The following is an 18272-nucleotide window of genomic DNA, read 5'->3' on the forward strand; positions in this document are numbered from 1 at the left end:
TGTTTAACTATATTTCTTAAATTTTATTACAGTCAAATATTTATCTGCTTCCTATTTGACACATTTCCAAGGAATATAGCTTTTTTTTTTTTTTGATTTGATTGCAAGAAATTAAAATTAATATACCTGATATGTAAGCTGAAAGATATCCATGTGAATATTATGATGAACAGAAGACAGATATCTGTGTAAGAAAATAATGATTTTAATTACAAAACCACAGAGTGACCCCTTTTTGGAGACAACTACATTTGAATCATATTATTTTCTTACAAAAAGAAGTTCCTTCTGTTCCACATAAAATTATAATTGGTTCATTTTTTTTTGATCCTTTCAAAGTTTTATTTTTAATTAAACTAAAAGGGCATGTAAAAATTCTGCTAATTTAATTTAATGTGATACTATCTAATATAGGTTAGATAGTATGAAGTTTTAAAGCTCTTATTTTTTAAACAAGGTTTTGGAAATGTATAAAATCAAAGTCTGTGTCATTATTATTTCAACATATGTAAATTGGCAAATTGAAATATTTAAAATGGGAGGGGGGGGAGAATTTTAATGCAAAAAAAAAATTACCTTCAGTGACCTTTCTTTTTAGAAAATTTGTGAAATGCACTGAAAGAAGAAAGACTACCTGAAGTCAAAGTCAATGAAAATCTGCCAATAAAGTCAAAGTTTTATTACAAGTCATTTACATGATTAGTGGTTTATGAAAAACTATCTTTTCAACCTGATGACATTTTGCCATTTGGTACTTTTCATCTAGACTTACACAGACAACTGCACATCTTTCTCCTTGTCTTTTTTTTTTTTTTTTTTTTTTTTTTTTACAAATCCAAGAATTACAGAAAACAAATGTGCCTTATGTGCAGAAAATTTTAGTAAATTAAAGCATAAAGATTAAATGGATATTGAAAAACAATTAGTGAAAAGGAACTTAATAAAACAGAACACTTTAAAAACATATTCTTCATAAATTAGCTATATCTTAAAGAAATTACATACAAACTACAAAATAAAATATTTAAAGGAAGTGCAGCAACTACAGTTCAGTTATCTTCATCACTTAAATAGATCATTCGCCTGTCATGTCTACCTAATACCAACAAAATAAAAAGAAAAAATGAATGGTGAAAAAGAAAAAGACATACTGCATACAATTTCTTACAAGGATCTGTTAAAAGCTGACATATTATAATGTGTAAGTATCTATCTCTTAAAGTAACTGGTTAGAATGAATAACTGTTTTACATTAAATTCCAAGCTCTGTTTAATACAGACATATAAATTATCCAACTGGGATATCAAAACATTCTCAGAAGGTTCAGGTTGTCTATCATCCTGTGATCAATAACCAAATAATAAATGAATATCACAACAAAAATTTAAAAAATTAATTGAAGTATAAAATTTATTTTCTTTTTAAGTTGCATGTGTAAATACACTTATATATTAAACACAATAAATTTTAAAAAATGTTCACTCATTCTGTTCTCTTCCTAGAGATAAACTAAAAAAATATATAACTGTGCTAAAGGAAAAGCATTTCTGTCAAGTAATAAACTTTCTGCTTTTCTTTTTAATATGAGCATAAGCAAATCTGTTTATGGATGTTCCAAATTAGGTCAGTTTGTTTCCAAAGCTATATCAAGACAGCATGTAAATAATAATTGTGGCAAAAACAGTTTTTCTTTCAGTCTCCTTGCCTTCACTCAAAGAATAACAAAAGTGGCTTACCTTCCATTTCATTAAAATAATGATAAATCATTATTGAATACGCATAAATCAAAATAGATTTATCAAACCTTTATTTTTCATTTGTATAAATAAAAGCTGTTTTCCTGAAAATATGAGAGCTGTCTGTTTTCATATACCACTGGTGAGATCCATCTGAGATAGTTAATACTCAGCAAGACAAAAGTTTTCAATATTACAGCACTTCAGAATGTTTCCATATTCCTTCTACAGCAATATCAAAAATACTGATTTCTTCCATCAAAAAAACTAACATAACTAATTTTTTAATGAGTTGTTGTGTTAGTTTTAAACATACCTCATGAATAGAGAATGATATCCACACCAGTCAGTGATAAGCCAGTTAGGAGTATAAGTAAATACATTTGATAAATTTGAAGTGCTGGTCAAGACATCAAAGGAAGATATTGTTGGGATATCAGAGACATAGTGTCACACAGATATTAGCAATGCAGAATTGGAATATGGGAGTGTACAATGTGTACAGAAAGGATAGACAAGATAGGAAGGGAGAAGGGGTTATGCTGTTAGTTAAGAAAGACAAAATCTAAAGAAGTGCATCCAGTTGACATAGATGGATGGTGAAATGTTGAGTCAGTTTAGTGTGGCATAAGCACTGGGAAAGCAAAAATGAGAGTAGGAGTGTGTTATAGTTAATGATTCTGATGAGTACAATGAACAACTGTAAAGAGAAATAGAGTGAGCCAGTAAATCAGATTGTCTGATATAATTGGGGGATTTTAACTTCTCAGATATATACTGGAACTTGTGGGTTGGTCACTTGCACACTAGCAAGACTTTTGTGGATTTTTATTGGATGATTGTTTTCTACAGCAACATATTCGAGAGGCAACCAGATGGAGTAATACTCTTGATCTGATTATCAGCAGTGATTAATTGTGCATTAAGAATTTGCAGACAAAAGAACCACTAGTGGTAGTGATCACAGTGTAGTGAAGTGAGATTTACATAAAGATGTAACTACCATTAGGAGTAAAGAGGAGGGTTTTTGCTTTTGTAAAGGTGACTACATTGGTCTCAGACAGTTTTTAAATTCTATATAGTGGGAACAATTGATGATTTACCAACAGCAAATTTTAAATGGCAAGCATTCAAGGAATTAATCTTGGACGCTACTAGGCTTTTCATACCAACTAAGAAATATTGTTCAAGGTTTAGGCCTAAACGGAGGTCACACGAACTAATGAGACTCATGGCAGAGAATAAAAATGAATGGGATGCATATAAATTATCAGGCGACACAGAAGCCTATGGTAGATATAAGCTAGAGAGTGGTAATCAATGGACACTGCACTTTGTGGACTAATGTTATTAATGGAGTACTCCAGGGTTCATTGTTGTTTTGTATATTTATCAATGATATTGATGAAGGTGCGTCACGCTTAATGTCCAAGTTTGCAGATGATACAAAGGTTGGAAGGGTTGTTAATGACAGCATAACTGTAACAGGATCTAGAAAAGTTGGGCAGATGGGCTGAGAATTGACAATTGAAGTTTAATATCGACAAATGCAAAATACTACATATGGGTAGAAGCAACCCCAGAGAAACGTACCAACTGTGTGATACTATGCTCAGAGTGGTAGAGAATGAAAAAGACCTGGGAGTAATTGTGCACTCAGATATGAAGTTTTCTGAGCAGTGCAAAGAGGTTGCCAGAGCAGGTCACGGGTATTGTTAATGATATACAGGAATTTTGCTAGTAGGGATAAGGAGGTGATTATCCCTTTGTATAAGGCAATGGTCAGGCTACACACTGAGTACTAAGTACAGGTCTGGAGACCTCATTTTAGGAAAGATGTATAGTTGCTACAATGAGTACAGTGAAGGGCAACAAGAATGGTGAGGGGAACGAAGGGGTTCTCTTACCAAGAAAGGTTTCTGCAATTTATGCTTGCACTTCTACAAACTTCATTTATGCCCCCTCATTCTATTGTACAGTTGTAGAATAGATGTATGGAAATTTGCCTTTCGTCAGCGGGTATTTTATTGCTGGAACAAACTTCCATCTGTCATTGTGGAAGTTGATAGCTTAAATAAATTCAAGGAAGAACTGGACAAACTTTTAGAGTGAATGGATGTGTGAAATTGGAATTTTTTTTTTTTTTTTTTTTTTTGTCTGATGCAGTATAAGCTTGCTTTCTTGCAATATATGCCTCTACTAATGCTAACATCTTATACACTGATATAAATTAACAACTTCTTGTTAAAATAAGCGACTCTTTAAATTTACTCAGCCATTTTCCCATTCCGACCTGTTAGTGTTGCGACACTTGTTTCCAGGTGAGAAGACGTGTTCCAGCAATGACGTAGTGGATGTGCTAAGCTATGTCATATGTTGAGCACTTCCTCTAGTTACAGGCACTGGGTAAGTGCCTGTAATTTTTTCATTCTCCAAGTGCAGCATGGTTCAGAAGCAGAAAAGAGTGATTCTGGTAAATATGGTATTATGTATCAAAACTACCAAGTGAACTCCAGGTTGTCTCCAGAGTGGCTTGTCTCCAAACAAGGCATTTCGTCTTACTTTGTGTTTCGTTGGAATTAGGCACTGCTTAGTGTGACCTTGACACAGAAATTCGGTAAGCAGTCTTTCTTATTTTTTTCTATTTGTGCAAAGGGCCATAGAATAGATTAAATATTCATAATTAAAAGTGCGTGTGTATCCACAAATAAATACTTATAGTTTTGCAGTTTATTTCTAAAAATGGTATAACACAGAGACTGTTTTTGGAAGACAATGTAGTTGTAGTATGGTAATGCTCAGTTGTTGTCTTTAGCTCTTTTTCTTTTTATCTTGCCCAGGGCAGGTGTTTCTGGTAAAGAAGTATTTCTTCAGACATTTAAAATAATAATAAGTATACGCTGAATGCTGTAGCTTAATACAGTACTATATAGTGTACCCACAGAATCCAGGTAACTTGAGAAATTAGGGTCGCATTCTGGCTGTTGATAGTCTATCTGATTTGGCAAAGGGAATCCAAAAATATATTGTTGGGACTGCGAGGAATAGTGATTTTTTTTTTTTTTTTTTTTGTTTTTCTTTCCCCACATCACATTTGGTTAGTCATATCACTTATACTACTTGAGCAGGCTTAGCTTTAGCATGTGTACTATTTTGGGTTTGGATATTGAATATTGTGTTTTTTTTTTGTCATGATATTCCTCCTTTTCTTTCATGTACCACGAAGCCTCCATTATCCAAACTCGATAACAGCAACAAAAAAAAAAAAAAAAAAAAATCTGCATCAAAACTAATTTTGACTATTTGACATAGCTTGAACATTTTAATATTTAAATACGTCCTTGGTTTTTTTAATCATCTATTTAAATTATGAGGACTACTGAAATATGAAAAGCAGCCACCAAATTGCAGTCTGCAAACTCGTCTCGTAATTTTGTTCAGATTATAAAAATTTGTGTTAAAGTTTACACCTGTATAGGTACACATTGAGCATCCTTAATTTGAGGGATTGCATTTTATGAATGGCTTATATATTTTGCTTAGTTAGCAAAGTAAACAAATTTTTATCAGATTCAGCGTCTACAGTAGAACCTCCTATAATGAGGCCACGTTATAAATAGGCTATCTTTTTGCGTTGGATTTGCTACAAAAAAAAAAAAAAAAAAAAAAACGGTAAGCAGGATAGGAAAAATAATGGAACAAAACAACAAAAAAGAAAGGCTCAACAGAGATTCAAAAACATAAATGCCTAAGTTACACAACTGAAGTGCGAGGAGCTGTTAACAGTTCTGCATGGAATTAAAAAAAAAAATTTTTAATTCAAAAACACTTTACAACAAAAATTTTTTGATCACTGTTTTTTAATAGAACTTTTGTAATTTACAATTGTAAACAAATTTTAGATAATAATGTAATGGGCTGGGCTGGTAACCTTTGGTTAATTTTTATAGTAAAACAAATAAAAACGAGAATAATTCTCGAATCATTTTCGGTTAATTTTTACTTATTTTAATTTTTAAAATTTGTAAATTATTGAACTCCTCTAATCCTCACTGATTAGAGGCCACTAATCCTTACTGATTAGTGGCCTTTGTATAGTGCACACAGAGGCCCTGAGTAGCCACATCACACTTGTGTGTATTAATTTTTCATTAAGCATAGCTTTTTTGTATTTAATCAGGTATATATAATAAGATTAATCAGAATTGATTAACTTTTTATGTAATTATGAACAACAAAAACAACAAATTACACAACATCCAATCACAATCCAAGCAAAGACACAGATGACTAGACCAGGACTACATTAAGAGGGGCTCACATCTGGTGAGTACGGGCTAGGCACACACAGGGTCCTGAGCTGGATATCATCATCCTTCTCTTTCTTGGTGATTCCCTTTTACTTTTGACTCTCTCTCTCTCTCTCTCTCTCTCTCTCTCTCTCTCTCTCTCTGCCCCTCCCTCCCTCCCTCCTTCCCTCCGGGTAATTCAGAAACTTTTTTTTACTGGTGCAGCATAAGCCTCAGGCTTCCTTGCACCATATGGCTAATAATAATAATAATACATCAGAAGCTAGCGAGGAAATACCAGTTGACTAAAGAAATTGTACCATACTACAAGTATGAACCCCAGGCTGTACTAGAGACCCCAACCCACAAGCTGTACTGGGCCCGTGCCATAATAACAGATAAGACCATACCACACAACAAACCAGGCATAACCCTTGTGGACAAGATGAAAAAGGCTACCTACCTGATTGACATAGCGATGCCCAACACCAGCAATGTCCAGAAAACCCATGAGGAAAAAATTAGGAAGTACACAAAACTGAGACATGAAGTCGAGGAGATGTGGCATATGCAAGAAGTAACCATCCTGATCATCGTGTCAACCATCGGTATGGTGCCAAAGACCCTACATAGCAGCCTAGCAGCAACAGGTCGCCCAGAGAACACCTACAAGGAACTCCAGAAAGTAACACCACACATTACAACCACCCTGTGTCCTTGGTAGCAGTACCCATCATGGAGTGGAATCCCTCAATCAGGGAGAAATAATATAAGAGCAACAATAATAACACGTTGAGTCAAGTCTAAATATAAACATATAACTTTGAACAACAAAGTGGCAATTTGATAATAATATTTACATTAGAGGGCGCTCTAGTCGTGGAAGAGAACAGTCGGTGGATTTTTGGCTGCTGTAAAGGGATAAGTATATTCAATTTTTACCGTATTCTTCATTAATTAACATATTACGTTGTGTTTTACAGAGATATTAAATAGGTTTAGTAATGTTTGTTAGTTTCTTATTTTGAATTTGACTAGCAATTTTTGGAAGTTACGACTCCTGGTGCTGGAGCCAATATTGTTGAACTAGTCACCATATTGTAGTCGATAAGAAATAGCGTAACATATATATATATCTCGAACTGATAGCGTAAGGTATAAAGTAAAACTACACAGCGTAACACAAAGCACTCAATTAGGAATCTGTTAGCTTATTATAGTAGTGTCAATTAATCAAAAATATTATTAATCTTATTAAATCTCATTGTTAATTAAATTGTATTTAAATGGAAATCATGACCCAGACTAGTGCTGTGAAGCAAAGATCAGACTAATGAGAGTGCTGTGACTTGGAAGAGAAATGAAGGAGGCGATTCTCCAACTCATCACAGTCTCAAAAAATGTGCAAAATGTGAAATGTTTGCTGAACTTTCTAAAATGGGACATGATCTAGCCAAGGAAGATGTGTGTGTGTGTGTGTGTGTGCGCGCGCGCGCATGCTAAATGCCTAGAGTGTCAAGAAATTAGGCGCCTACTCAGCATTCTGATGGACATCTATGAGAGCTTGAGATGTAGGGTAAATGCCCTTGAAGAAATTAATATGAGGGGCCCATCAAGCTCTCAGCTGTCCAGCTCAACGGCAGAGTCACTCCTGTGCATCAGGCAAGACACAGAGGCAATCACCAAGGCACAATGCACTGGTCCCAAAGGAACTAGTTATTGTTGGTGGCTCTATTGTCAGGGAGATGGGGAATATATTATGCAAAAAGGATAGGTGAACAGGAGAGGGTATGTCTGCCAGGGGCAAAAGTTGATGATGTTGTAGAGCAGATATCATCTTTTAAGGGCACAAAAGTGATATTGTTGTACACATTGGCACTAATGACCTTAAAAGTAAGAGAACTGCAGATTTACTTAATAAGTACAGGTCAATGGTCAAGTTGCAAGTTAGGGTTAAATTTGAAAGTGTCTGCAATTCTGTCCAGACACAATAGAAGGGAGTATATGATGAGATCCTTGTCGATCAATATGGCCCTGGAGAGAATGTGTGCAAGGCTCAAGGAGTAGAATTTTTTTCAGCCTGGTCTGTGCTTGTTGACAGGAGAGACTGCTTCTATAGGGATGCGGAACACTTAAATAGAAAGGGAGCAAGAATATTTGCTGATGCTATCGAGGCAGTATTAGGTGGGTCAGAAAACTGCTAGCTTGGGAGAATACACAGACTAAAAGGTTAACAGCAGCTGCAGGCATAGGCAAAAGTGATTCTTTCACTGCTTCTTTTAGAATGAGCAGCCTGAAAAGCAAGGTAATGGAGATTTCCTGGCCTGGTGGGAGTCACAGTGGAACAAATAAATACATGGGCAGTGTTAGGGTAACTAAGAGTAGAAACAGGTGCATGTATACTTGCATGTACACCAATGCTAGGAATATAGTTAATAAATTTAATGAGCTTGAAGTGCTAGTAAAGACATCAAAGGCAGATATTGTTAGGGTATAAGAGACGTGGTGTCACACAGACATAAACAGTGCAGAATTGGAATTTGGGGAGTATAATGTGTAGAGAAAGGATAGACAGGACAGGAAGGGAGGAGGGGTTATGCTGTTAGTTAAGAAAGACAAAATCTAAAGAAGTGCATCCAGCTGACATAGATGGACGGTGCAATGTTAGCATTAGCATTAGTAGAGGCATTTGATGCAAGAAAGCAAGCTTATGCAGCATCAGCCAAAAAAAAAAAAAACCCACTTCCACTTCACCCCTCTGTTCGTTCAAAATACCTGTCCAGCTGAGCCTTAAACTTTTTTAGGCTATCAACCTCCACCACAAGGGATGGAAGTCTGTTCCACCAACCAACCACCCGCTGGCTAAAGGCAAATTTCCTCACGTCTATCCTACATCTGTCTTTCCTCAATTTGAATTTATGCCCTCTCAGGTGATTTTTCTGAGCTAGAGGAAGAATCCCATCAGTATTGAGCATGCTTAAACCATTCAAGGCTTTATACACCTCTATCAGATCACCTCGCTGGTGCCTAGTCTCCAGACACTGTAATTTGCAAAACTTAAGCCTTTCTTCGTAAGAGCACCCCTTTGTTCCATTCACTAATCTTGTTGCCCTTCTCTGTACTCGTTCCAGCAGCTCTACATCCTTCTTGAAATGAGGCCTCCAGACCTGTATACAGTACTCTAGGTGTGGCCTGACCATTGCCTTATACAATGGAATAATCACCTCCTTATCCCTGCTGGAAAAATTCCTGTATATCATTGACAATACTCCATGAGCTACTCTTGCAGCCCGTCTGCACTGCTCAGAGAACTTCATATCTGCCTGCACAATCACCCCCAAGTCCCTTTCATTCTCTACCACTGTCAGTGTAGTACCACAGAGTTGATATGTTGCTCTGGGGTTGCTTTTTCCCATGTGTAGTACTTTACATTTGTCAATGTTAAACTTCATTTGCCACCTCTCAGCCCATCTGCTCAACCTTTCCAGATCCTGTGGCAGCAGCATAGTGTCAGTAGTGTCCTTGACAACCCTGCCAACCTTTGTATCATCTGCAAACTTGGACATTAAGCTTGAAATACCATCATCAATATCATTTATAAATACAGAAAACAATAATGGACCCAACACTGAGCCCTGAGGGACTCCACTAATAACATTAGTCCTCCGATGAGCAGTGTCCATTGATTACCACTCTCTGTCTTCTCCCCCTCAACCACCCCTTTATCCATAGCAGCAATTTGCCTCCAATGTCACACTGTTGAGTCTGTTTGGTGTGACATAAGCAATGGGGAAGGAAAAATGAGAGTAGGTGTGTGTTATAGGCTGAATGAATCTGATGAGCAATTGTGCAGAGAAATAGAGTAGGCTGGTAAATCAGAATGTCTTATAATGGGGAATTTTAACCTTCCAGCTATTGACTGGAAATTGTGGATTGGTCACTCACACACTGGCAAGACTTTTGTAGATTTATTGGATGACTGTTTTCTACAGCAACATGTTCGAGAGGCAACTAGAGAGAGTAATACTCTTGATCTGATTATCAGCAGTGATTATTCATGCATTATGAATTTGCAGATAAAGGAACCACTAGGTGACAGTGATCACAATGTACTGATATGGGAATTACTTAAGGATGGAACTACCATCCAGGCTAAAGGGAAGGGCTTTTGCTTTCGTAAAGGTGACTACACGGGTCTCAGACAGTTTTTAAATTCTGTACAGTGGGATCAACCGATGATATTACCAATGTTGAATTCTAAATGGGAAGCCTTCAGGGACTTAATTTTGGAGGCTACTAGGTTTTTCATTCCAACTAAGGAGGCTTGTGGCAGGGAAGAAAAATATATGGGATGCATATAAAGTATCAGGTGACACAGAAGCCTATGGCAGATATCAACTAGTCTGTAATCAAGTCACAAAGGAAGTTAGGCAGGCAAAGGGAGATTACGAGAAATCCTTGGAAAAGGATGCAAAGAAAAACAGCAAAGAGTTCTTTACTTATGTAAACTCTAGAAGGAAAGGGTTGAATCAGATCAGACCACTTAACATAGATGGGCTGACTATTGATGATCATGTTCAGGTAGCTGATAAACTGAATGAGTATTTTGCATCTACATTCACACATGAGGAGTTATTCAATGAGGGGGAGTGCCAGAAGTTTATCAAAGGCTAATAATAATAATAACTCTAACAGGGAGCTAAGTGATTTTGTAACAACTGAGAGCAAAGTGGAGGAGAAATTGTTGAAGTTAAATATAAAAAAGGCAACTTGGGGGTGGATGGGATCTATCCAGTTATATTAAAGGAAGCAGCAAAGGAAGTAAGCAAACCTTTAGCCATAATTATGAGACTTCCTTGGACTCAGGGGAGGTCCCCATGGACAGGAGGTGTGCAAATGTATCACCAATTCACAAAGGGGGGTTCAAAAAGGTGACACAGGTAACTATAGACCTGTTAGTTTAACTTGTGTTCTGGGGAAAATAATGGAATCACTGGTCAAAGAAGCATTGCAGGATCATCTAGACAAGACTGCAGTAACAGTTAAGACACAGCATGGGTTTGTTAAAGGGGGAGTCTTGTCTGACCAATTTGATTGGATACTATGATGTGGTCACAAAGGAACTGAATGCCAAAAATATTTAATATCATATACTTGAATTTCAGGAAAGCTTTTGATACTGTTGCACATGGAAGGCTGCTGTACAAATTGGAGAGGTATGGCATTAAGGCTGAAAAGTTGCTACAATGGATAAAGGGATGGTTGAGTGAGAGACGACAGAGAGTGGACACTGCTCTTCGTGGAGTTCCCCACAGTTTGGTGTTGGGCCCATTGCTGTTTTGTATATTTATCAATGATATTGATGAAGGTATATCAGGTTTAATGTCCAAGTCTGCAGATGATACAAAGGTTGGCAGGGTTGTTAACGACAGTAAAGACAGTATGCTACTCCAACTGGATCTAGATAAGTTGGTCAAATGGGCTGAAAAGTGGCACCTGAAGTTTAACATTGACAAATGCAAAGTACTGCATATGGGCAGAAATAACCAAAGCAGAAATAACCAAAGAGGTACTACACTCAGGGAGGTGGAAAGTGAAAAAGACCTGGGGGTAACTGTGCAGTCAAATATGAAGTTTGCTGAGCAGTGCAGACAAGCTGCCAGGGCAGGTCATGGAGTCTTGTCAATGATATATAGGAATTTTTCTAGCAGGGATAGGGAGGTGATTATTCCATTATACAAGGCAATGGTCAGGCCACACCTAGAGTATTGTGTACAGGTCTGAAGGCCTCATTTTAGGAAGGATGTAGAGTTGCTAGAAGGAGTATAAAAAAGGGCAACAAGGTTGGTGAGGGGGGGAACGAAGGGGTGCTCTTACCAAGAAAGGCTTAAGTTCTGCAAATTGCAGTGCCCGGTGAGTAGGAACCTGCCTCAGTTGATCTGACTGAGGTGTATAAGGCCTTGGATGGGTTGAGAAAGCTCAATGCTGATGGGATTCTTCATCTTGCTCAGATTAAGAACCTGAGGGGGCACAGATTAAAAGTGAGGAAAGACAGTTGTAGAATAGATGTGTGGAAATTTGCCTTTAGCCAGTGGGCAGTTGATTGGTGGAACAGACTTCCATCTTTTGTTGTGGAAGTTGATAGCCTAAATAAATTTAAGGCTGAGCTGGACAGGCATTTGGAACGAATGGAGGGGTGAAACGGGAGGGTTTTTTTTTCTTTCTTTTTTTTTTTTTTTTTTTGGCTGATGCTGCATAAGCTTGTTTTCTTGCATCATATGCCTCAACTAATGTTAATGCTAATTTCTTTTTATTTTCAATTCCCAAAACTCAGATATGATAACATGTCTTGTACCTACCAAAAATTAAGCCTTAACTGATATACAAATGTGCTTAATATTACAAAACTACTTAAACTGATTAACCAGTGAATTGTTATTCTACAATTCTTTTATTTTCTTTTTACCTTTAATAAAAAAAAAAAAAAAAAAGAGGATACTGGAAGGGGGAATTAAACATAACTATGCAGAATCTTCTACAATACAACTACTGAAGGGCAAAATACAGAAATTGCAAATATACTCCGTTAACACTAGGCTGTGTTAATTAACACAAACAAATCATTTTAAGAAGTACAACAAAGCTATTTGAAAGGATCTTATCTCCTCTACTGCTAGTGCTCTTGAGGTTTGCTGAATTTGAAAAATAAAATGCAAAAGGAATAAAAGATTTAGTCTACTGGTGCCCAAACTTGTTAAGGACCAAAGGCTTCAGCATACCAAAAAAAAAAAAGCCACCCTTCAATTTCAGTTCTATTTTTCCACTTGTTGGTCCCAGGTACATTTCTATTATAGTATAGTGTATTTCAACTTTAGTTTTTTATTGAGTTATTATGTACCCTGCCTACCCAACAAAATTAAATTTCAATTCTGCCTTCCTTTATGTTTTTTCTCTGATTAATTTTCTTTAAGAAGACACTGGGATTAATCATTGTTTGAATTATTTCAAGTTGTCTTTCCATCCCTATGCAAAAAGTAATTCCTGTGATTATGGTTAGCGCAGTACAGGCCAATTTCAAAACCCAGTCCTCTATCAAGTTTGAATTCACTGAAATGCTACATCCCTTGGCTTTTTTTGCAGACACTAATGGTCCATGGTTCCTGACAACTTCAGGTCCTGGCAGATGAAATCCTACTTTTATTCAACTTACTGTATTCTATCCTTTATCCTTGTGCATTTTATTTCACAAATTCAGCAACTTTGAAGTACTAGCAGCACAAGACATGAGATCATCTCAGCCTAGCTTTCATAAACAATCTTAAAATAACTTCTCCCAGCATATAAAAATATACATCAAAATGCTTCTTTAATTAATTCACCTATAGAGGCTATATATAAATATATGTAGCACTTTGTTATATATTTTATACCATAGTAGTTACAGTAACTGCAGAGCTATTCATTATTATAGTTATGTATTATTTTTTTGTGATACTAATTTATATTTCATTAGGTCATTTTGCCAAACTTTTCATGTTCCTTCCTGATACTAGAGAAGAACAATATTAATGTATAATCTATTTTTTTTTATCTTTTTCTGACACTATTAGCAATCATTTGCAAGGTGTGATACTAATTTATATTTCATTAGGTCATTTTGCCAAACTTTTCATGTTCCTTCCTGATACTAGAGAAAAACAATATTAATGTATAATCTATTTTTTTATCTTTTTCTGACACTATTAGCAATCATTTGCAAGGTATTTTCCTTCTATAAGCTCTTTGTTGTAAAGAATTAAACAAGCTGGCTTTAGGACAGGATTCTCAACTATGGATCACATTCACGTAATATCACAGCTAATGGAGAAAGCAAATGAACATAAAACATCATTATGCCTGGCATTTATGGATTATGAAAAGGCATTTGACTCCATACAGCATAAGGCAATGTTTCGGGCACTGGAAAGACAAGGCATAGATACCCCATATATTATGATTTTTAAGAAAATATATGAGAATGCTACCTCCTTTATTAGACTAGACAAAGACAGTAGCAAATTTAAAATTGAGAAAGGAGTTCAACAAGGAGACACAATATCTCTGAAGTTGTTTACTGCTGCCCTTGAGGAAGCATTCAGAAGATTGGACTGTTCGCAGAAAGGAGTCAATGTGAATGGAGAGTACCTAAACTATTTACGATTTGCAGATGACATCGTGATCATAAGCCATGATCCTGAAGAATTAGAGGAAAACTTTAATCAGTTATGCAGAGTTAGTAGGGATTTTGGACTAAAGATGAATATGGCTAAAACAAAAATAATGATGGAACAAGTATGCCACAGAAAGGGATATAATCGTTGAAGGAGTAGAAATTGAAAAGGTGGATTCATATCTTGGATGATCTCAGACAAGTTATTAGCTGTAACAGTGATAAATGGCTGGAAGTCAAGAGAAGAATAAATTTTGGATGGATAGCATTCAGGAAATATAGTCACATAAAAAAAAAAAAAGTAAATTGCAGCCATTATCTGCAACGCTGGTCCAGTGCAGGTTGGCAGATCGACTGTATTTAGCAGTCAGGGGCTTGAACCCTGGTCTACTCAAAGAGCGTGTGCCACTGCACTCCCGCTCATGACCACTCGGCTACGGAGGCCTTACTGAGGAGCAATATCCCAATTTGTCTGAAACATAAAATAATGAACCAACATATACTCCCTACCATGACTTATGGAAGTGAAACTTGGGCACTCACCAAAAGAATAGGCCCCTCCGTAGCCAGGTGGGTAGGAGCAGCAGTGCGTAGCACACGCTTCTTGATTAGACCGGGGTTCGAGCCCGTGAGCCACCAAATACGGAGGATGCGGAAAGGTCAGGGAATGACTACCGCATATCCCTGGAGCAATATGGCCTTAGTTGCTAATGCTCGTAAAAACCAAATAACAACAACAACAACAACAACCAAAAGAATGGAAGAGAAACTAAAAACTACACAGTAAAGAATGGAACAAATTGTATTGGGAATCAGACTGTTAGATAAGAAGAGAAACATGTGGATTAGGCAACAAGCTCAACTAAAGGATATTCTTATCAAAACTAAAGAACTAAAATGGTCTTGGGCAGGACACATAGCTCGAAGACATGATGACAGATGGACTAAGTAAATAATAGAATGGTACCCAAAAGGAGTTAGAAGAAAACCTGGAAGACAACGATGGAGATGGACAGATGAAATTCATGAGTTTTTTATTTTTATTTTTTTTTATTTATTTATTTTTTTTCAGACAGCACCTGGGATTTCTCCCATCTCCGCGTGTGTTTCACTGTATCGAGGACAGTACACTGTCAAGCCAGAGATTTGAAAGTGTGTGGGTCGTGTCTGTGCAGTGTGATATGTTGTGCCCATTGTTTATCCGGCTTATTGGCCGCCAGGCCCCTAGTGGAGCCCGACGTTGCCCATACCCTGCCACGTGGAGGCTAGCAATGTGCTCTGGCAGGTCCTGCCACCTAGTTTCCTGGGATTTCAGTGGCTAGGGCCTATTTAAAAAAAAAATAATAAAATAAAATAAAATAAAAGTTTATGCTTTTGACATTAATGCTTAATGGGATTGCTGTTAGGAAATCGCTGGTTAGGGTTGAACACTAAAGAGATGTGTTAAAGGCCAAATAGGTCGGGCAAAATTTTGATGTTATTAAATTTAGACATGTAACGCTAGATAAAAGCTGATAGTGTTAGATATGTTAGAGATTTGCACAAAACCGGTAGAATTTAGACGTTGGTTATAATTTGGCGGCATTGTTAAGGGGTGTACTCGGTCGATTTAGTGAGAGAGAGGGGGGGGGAGATTGAAGACTGGGGAGGAAACAGATAGAAGAATAGGGATGGATAGAGTAGGCATCCCCAAAGAGGTCAGTGGAGACGAGCCCCACCAGGCGAAATATGGGGGGTAGGCAGGGAGGAGAGGAGACAGAGATCCGTCTCCTCCATTCCCTGCCTGGGGATGGGGTTTTAAAGGGAACCAGGTTAGAGTACCCAGTTCGGATCGCCAATGGCGTGTTGGCAGCAAAGCCGCAGAATGTCTTCGTCGGTGTCTTGTCTAAGGAGTGTCGAATCCGGTATGAAGGTCCAGCTGCCCATCCCGCTCTGGGGGTGGGATATGTTAGCTGGCAGTAGGGAACCTATCAGGTGAAGGGGGGGGAGACGCACACATTTACTTCATTCGTAATGTGCATTCTCACTCTACTTGCATTCTTTTTTTTTTTTTTTTATTTATTTATTATTTTATTATTTTTTTTTATACTTTTTTCTTATTTTATAATTTTTTTTTTATTTATTTATTATTATTTTTTTTATTTCACTCAACTCATTCATCTTTTTCTCACACACCAGGAGGGGATGCAATGATGGGTAGCGTAAATTTAAATACTAATTAAAACCAGGGTTACTGTGTACTTAACTTAGCATTTGTGGTTTGTGTTCTTTTCTCTCACGCTTGCACTTTTATTCATTCTTCTAGCTCTCATCTCATTTATTCGACTCTTTCTTTCTGCACTGCACTCTCTGGGCACCGCAACTTACTGTTATTCTTCAGTTGTGGTGCAGGCCTAGCTGCAATGTTTTTTTTTTTTTTTTTTTTTTTTGCAGGCCAGGGGAGAATGCAGTGATAGTGTTTATGTGGTTTGTAAATGTTTGTTGGTACAGTATATATAAAGTAATGTAAGTTATTTTTAACTTTGTATTCTTTCGGCCAATTACATTTGCTCTTCTGCTCACTCCCATTCACTTTCTCTGCATGCATTCCCATCCCCCTCCCCTACATTGGTTTGGGGCCCCAGGTTCCTACACATGGCATGGTAGTCATGGGGAGTTTTGTTATGTCAGGTTTCTGTCAGGGTGCAGAATACTGCTATCCTAACAGTTTTTAAGTCATCATCTGGGCGTGGTGGGAAACTTGGGCAATTTTACTATTGATTATTGTTTAATTGCTGGGGGGCTGAAATTGCTCTGCGCATTTCGAAAACTTTCTGTGTGAAAGATGTAAAAGCTTTATAATTTTGCTCTTCTATGATGAAGAGATGTTCTTCTCCCCTGGGAAGGGGACCAATCTGTGCTATTAGCTCTGTTCTGGGGATGTCATATATTATACATTCATAGAGAATGTGTGCCCAGTCTTCACTTTCGCCACAGGTGCAGTTTGGGTCATCGGTCAGGCCTAAGGAGGTTAGTTTCGCCTTTAGGGAGCCGTGCCCTGTCAATATAAATGTTGTAAAAAGTCCAGGGGCATACCACTTAGGTGGCTTTGGGCTAACCATTGACACCAGTGGCAGAAACCGTTTGGTGACCAGACCTCTGGTTTCCTGCTCCCACTTTGTTTGCCATAGCTCGTGGAGCTTTGTGGCTATTCTTTTTCTTTCATCATTGAAGGTATTGGTTGTATCAAGGGCTATCCCCAGAAATTCTGTGGGTATGCCCTTTTTAAATCTATAATATAAGCCTCTTTTGGCTACTTCCAGGTAAAGTGGGAGAGTTCCGGCCAGCAACTGTAGTGCAGGTGTGCTTACTGTGCGACATGCTCTGGTAATAGTGAGTAGTATTGTCCTTTGTATCGATTCTAATTTATTCCTATTTCTTACATGAGTTTATGGCTTAAATTCATGAGTTTGTGGGTAGTAAATGGCCATTGCACAAAACAGAAGGAAATGGAAGGTTGCTGGAGAGGCCTTCATTCTGCAGTGGATTGAAAATGGCCGATGAACCTTCCAAAAAAAAAAAAAAATATATATATATATATACATATACACATGCACAGTGGGGCCCCAACAACCGATGGCAATTCATTCCATAAAACCCATTGTATGTTGAAAATATTGTAAGTTGAAACCAATAATACATTGATTTCCTGTAATTTGTTCCCCAACAACACATGAAATAGGTATTTCTTACATGTTATACAGTAATACCCCGAAGTTACGCGATAGGTGGGTCCGACGAAAATCGCGTAAGTCGGGGTACAACTTTGCATATAAATACATATAAATTTTGCTTAATTGGGACCAAGGACTAACAAAAACACTAGTTTAGAAGAAAAATATTAATAAAATTGCAGTTTATACATATTAATACAAAATATGTATTAAAAAACAAATGACTTACGTTAAAAAGTTATTTCGATGTCGATGGCTTCATAAAATCTAACAAATTCGTCTGACGACACAGCGCGTTCTTTTTTTCACGCAGAATTTCTTCGT

The 18272-nt window shown here is 37.1% G+C and overlaps 1 protein-coding gene across 2 annotated transcripts in view; it reads right to left on the reverse strand.

The window, feature by feature from the left end:
- Positions 1-656: 656 nt before the first annotated feature.
- LOC150081523 (DDB1- and CUL4-associated factor 6-like) overlaps positions 657-18272 on the reverse strand; it is a 328354-nt gene continuing 310738 nt past the window's right edge. Inside the window, exon 18 of one of the 2 annotated variants that reach the window (XM_090380016.1) lies at positions 657-1092. In XM_090380016.1, the coding sequence (XP_090236142.1) occupies positions 1076-1092 (17 nt within the window). In that variant the 3' untranslated portion in view covers positions 657-1075. Of the gene's footprint in view, positions 1097-18272 lie in introns of both variants that reach the window. The other variant, XM_090380015.1, reaches the window with a different exon arrangement.

Source organism: Mastigoproctus giganteus, chromosome 8 (assembly GCF_048544385.1).
Source record: "Mastigoproctus giganteus isolate SK-2022 chromosome 8, ASM4854438v1, whole genome shotgun sequence".
NCBI lineage: Eukaryota > Metazoa > Arthropoda > Arachnida > Uropygi > Thelyphonidae > Mastigoproctus > Mastigoproctus giganteus.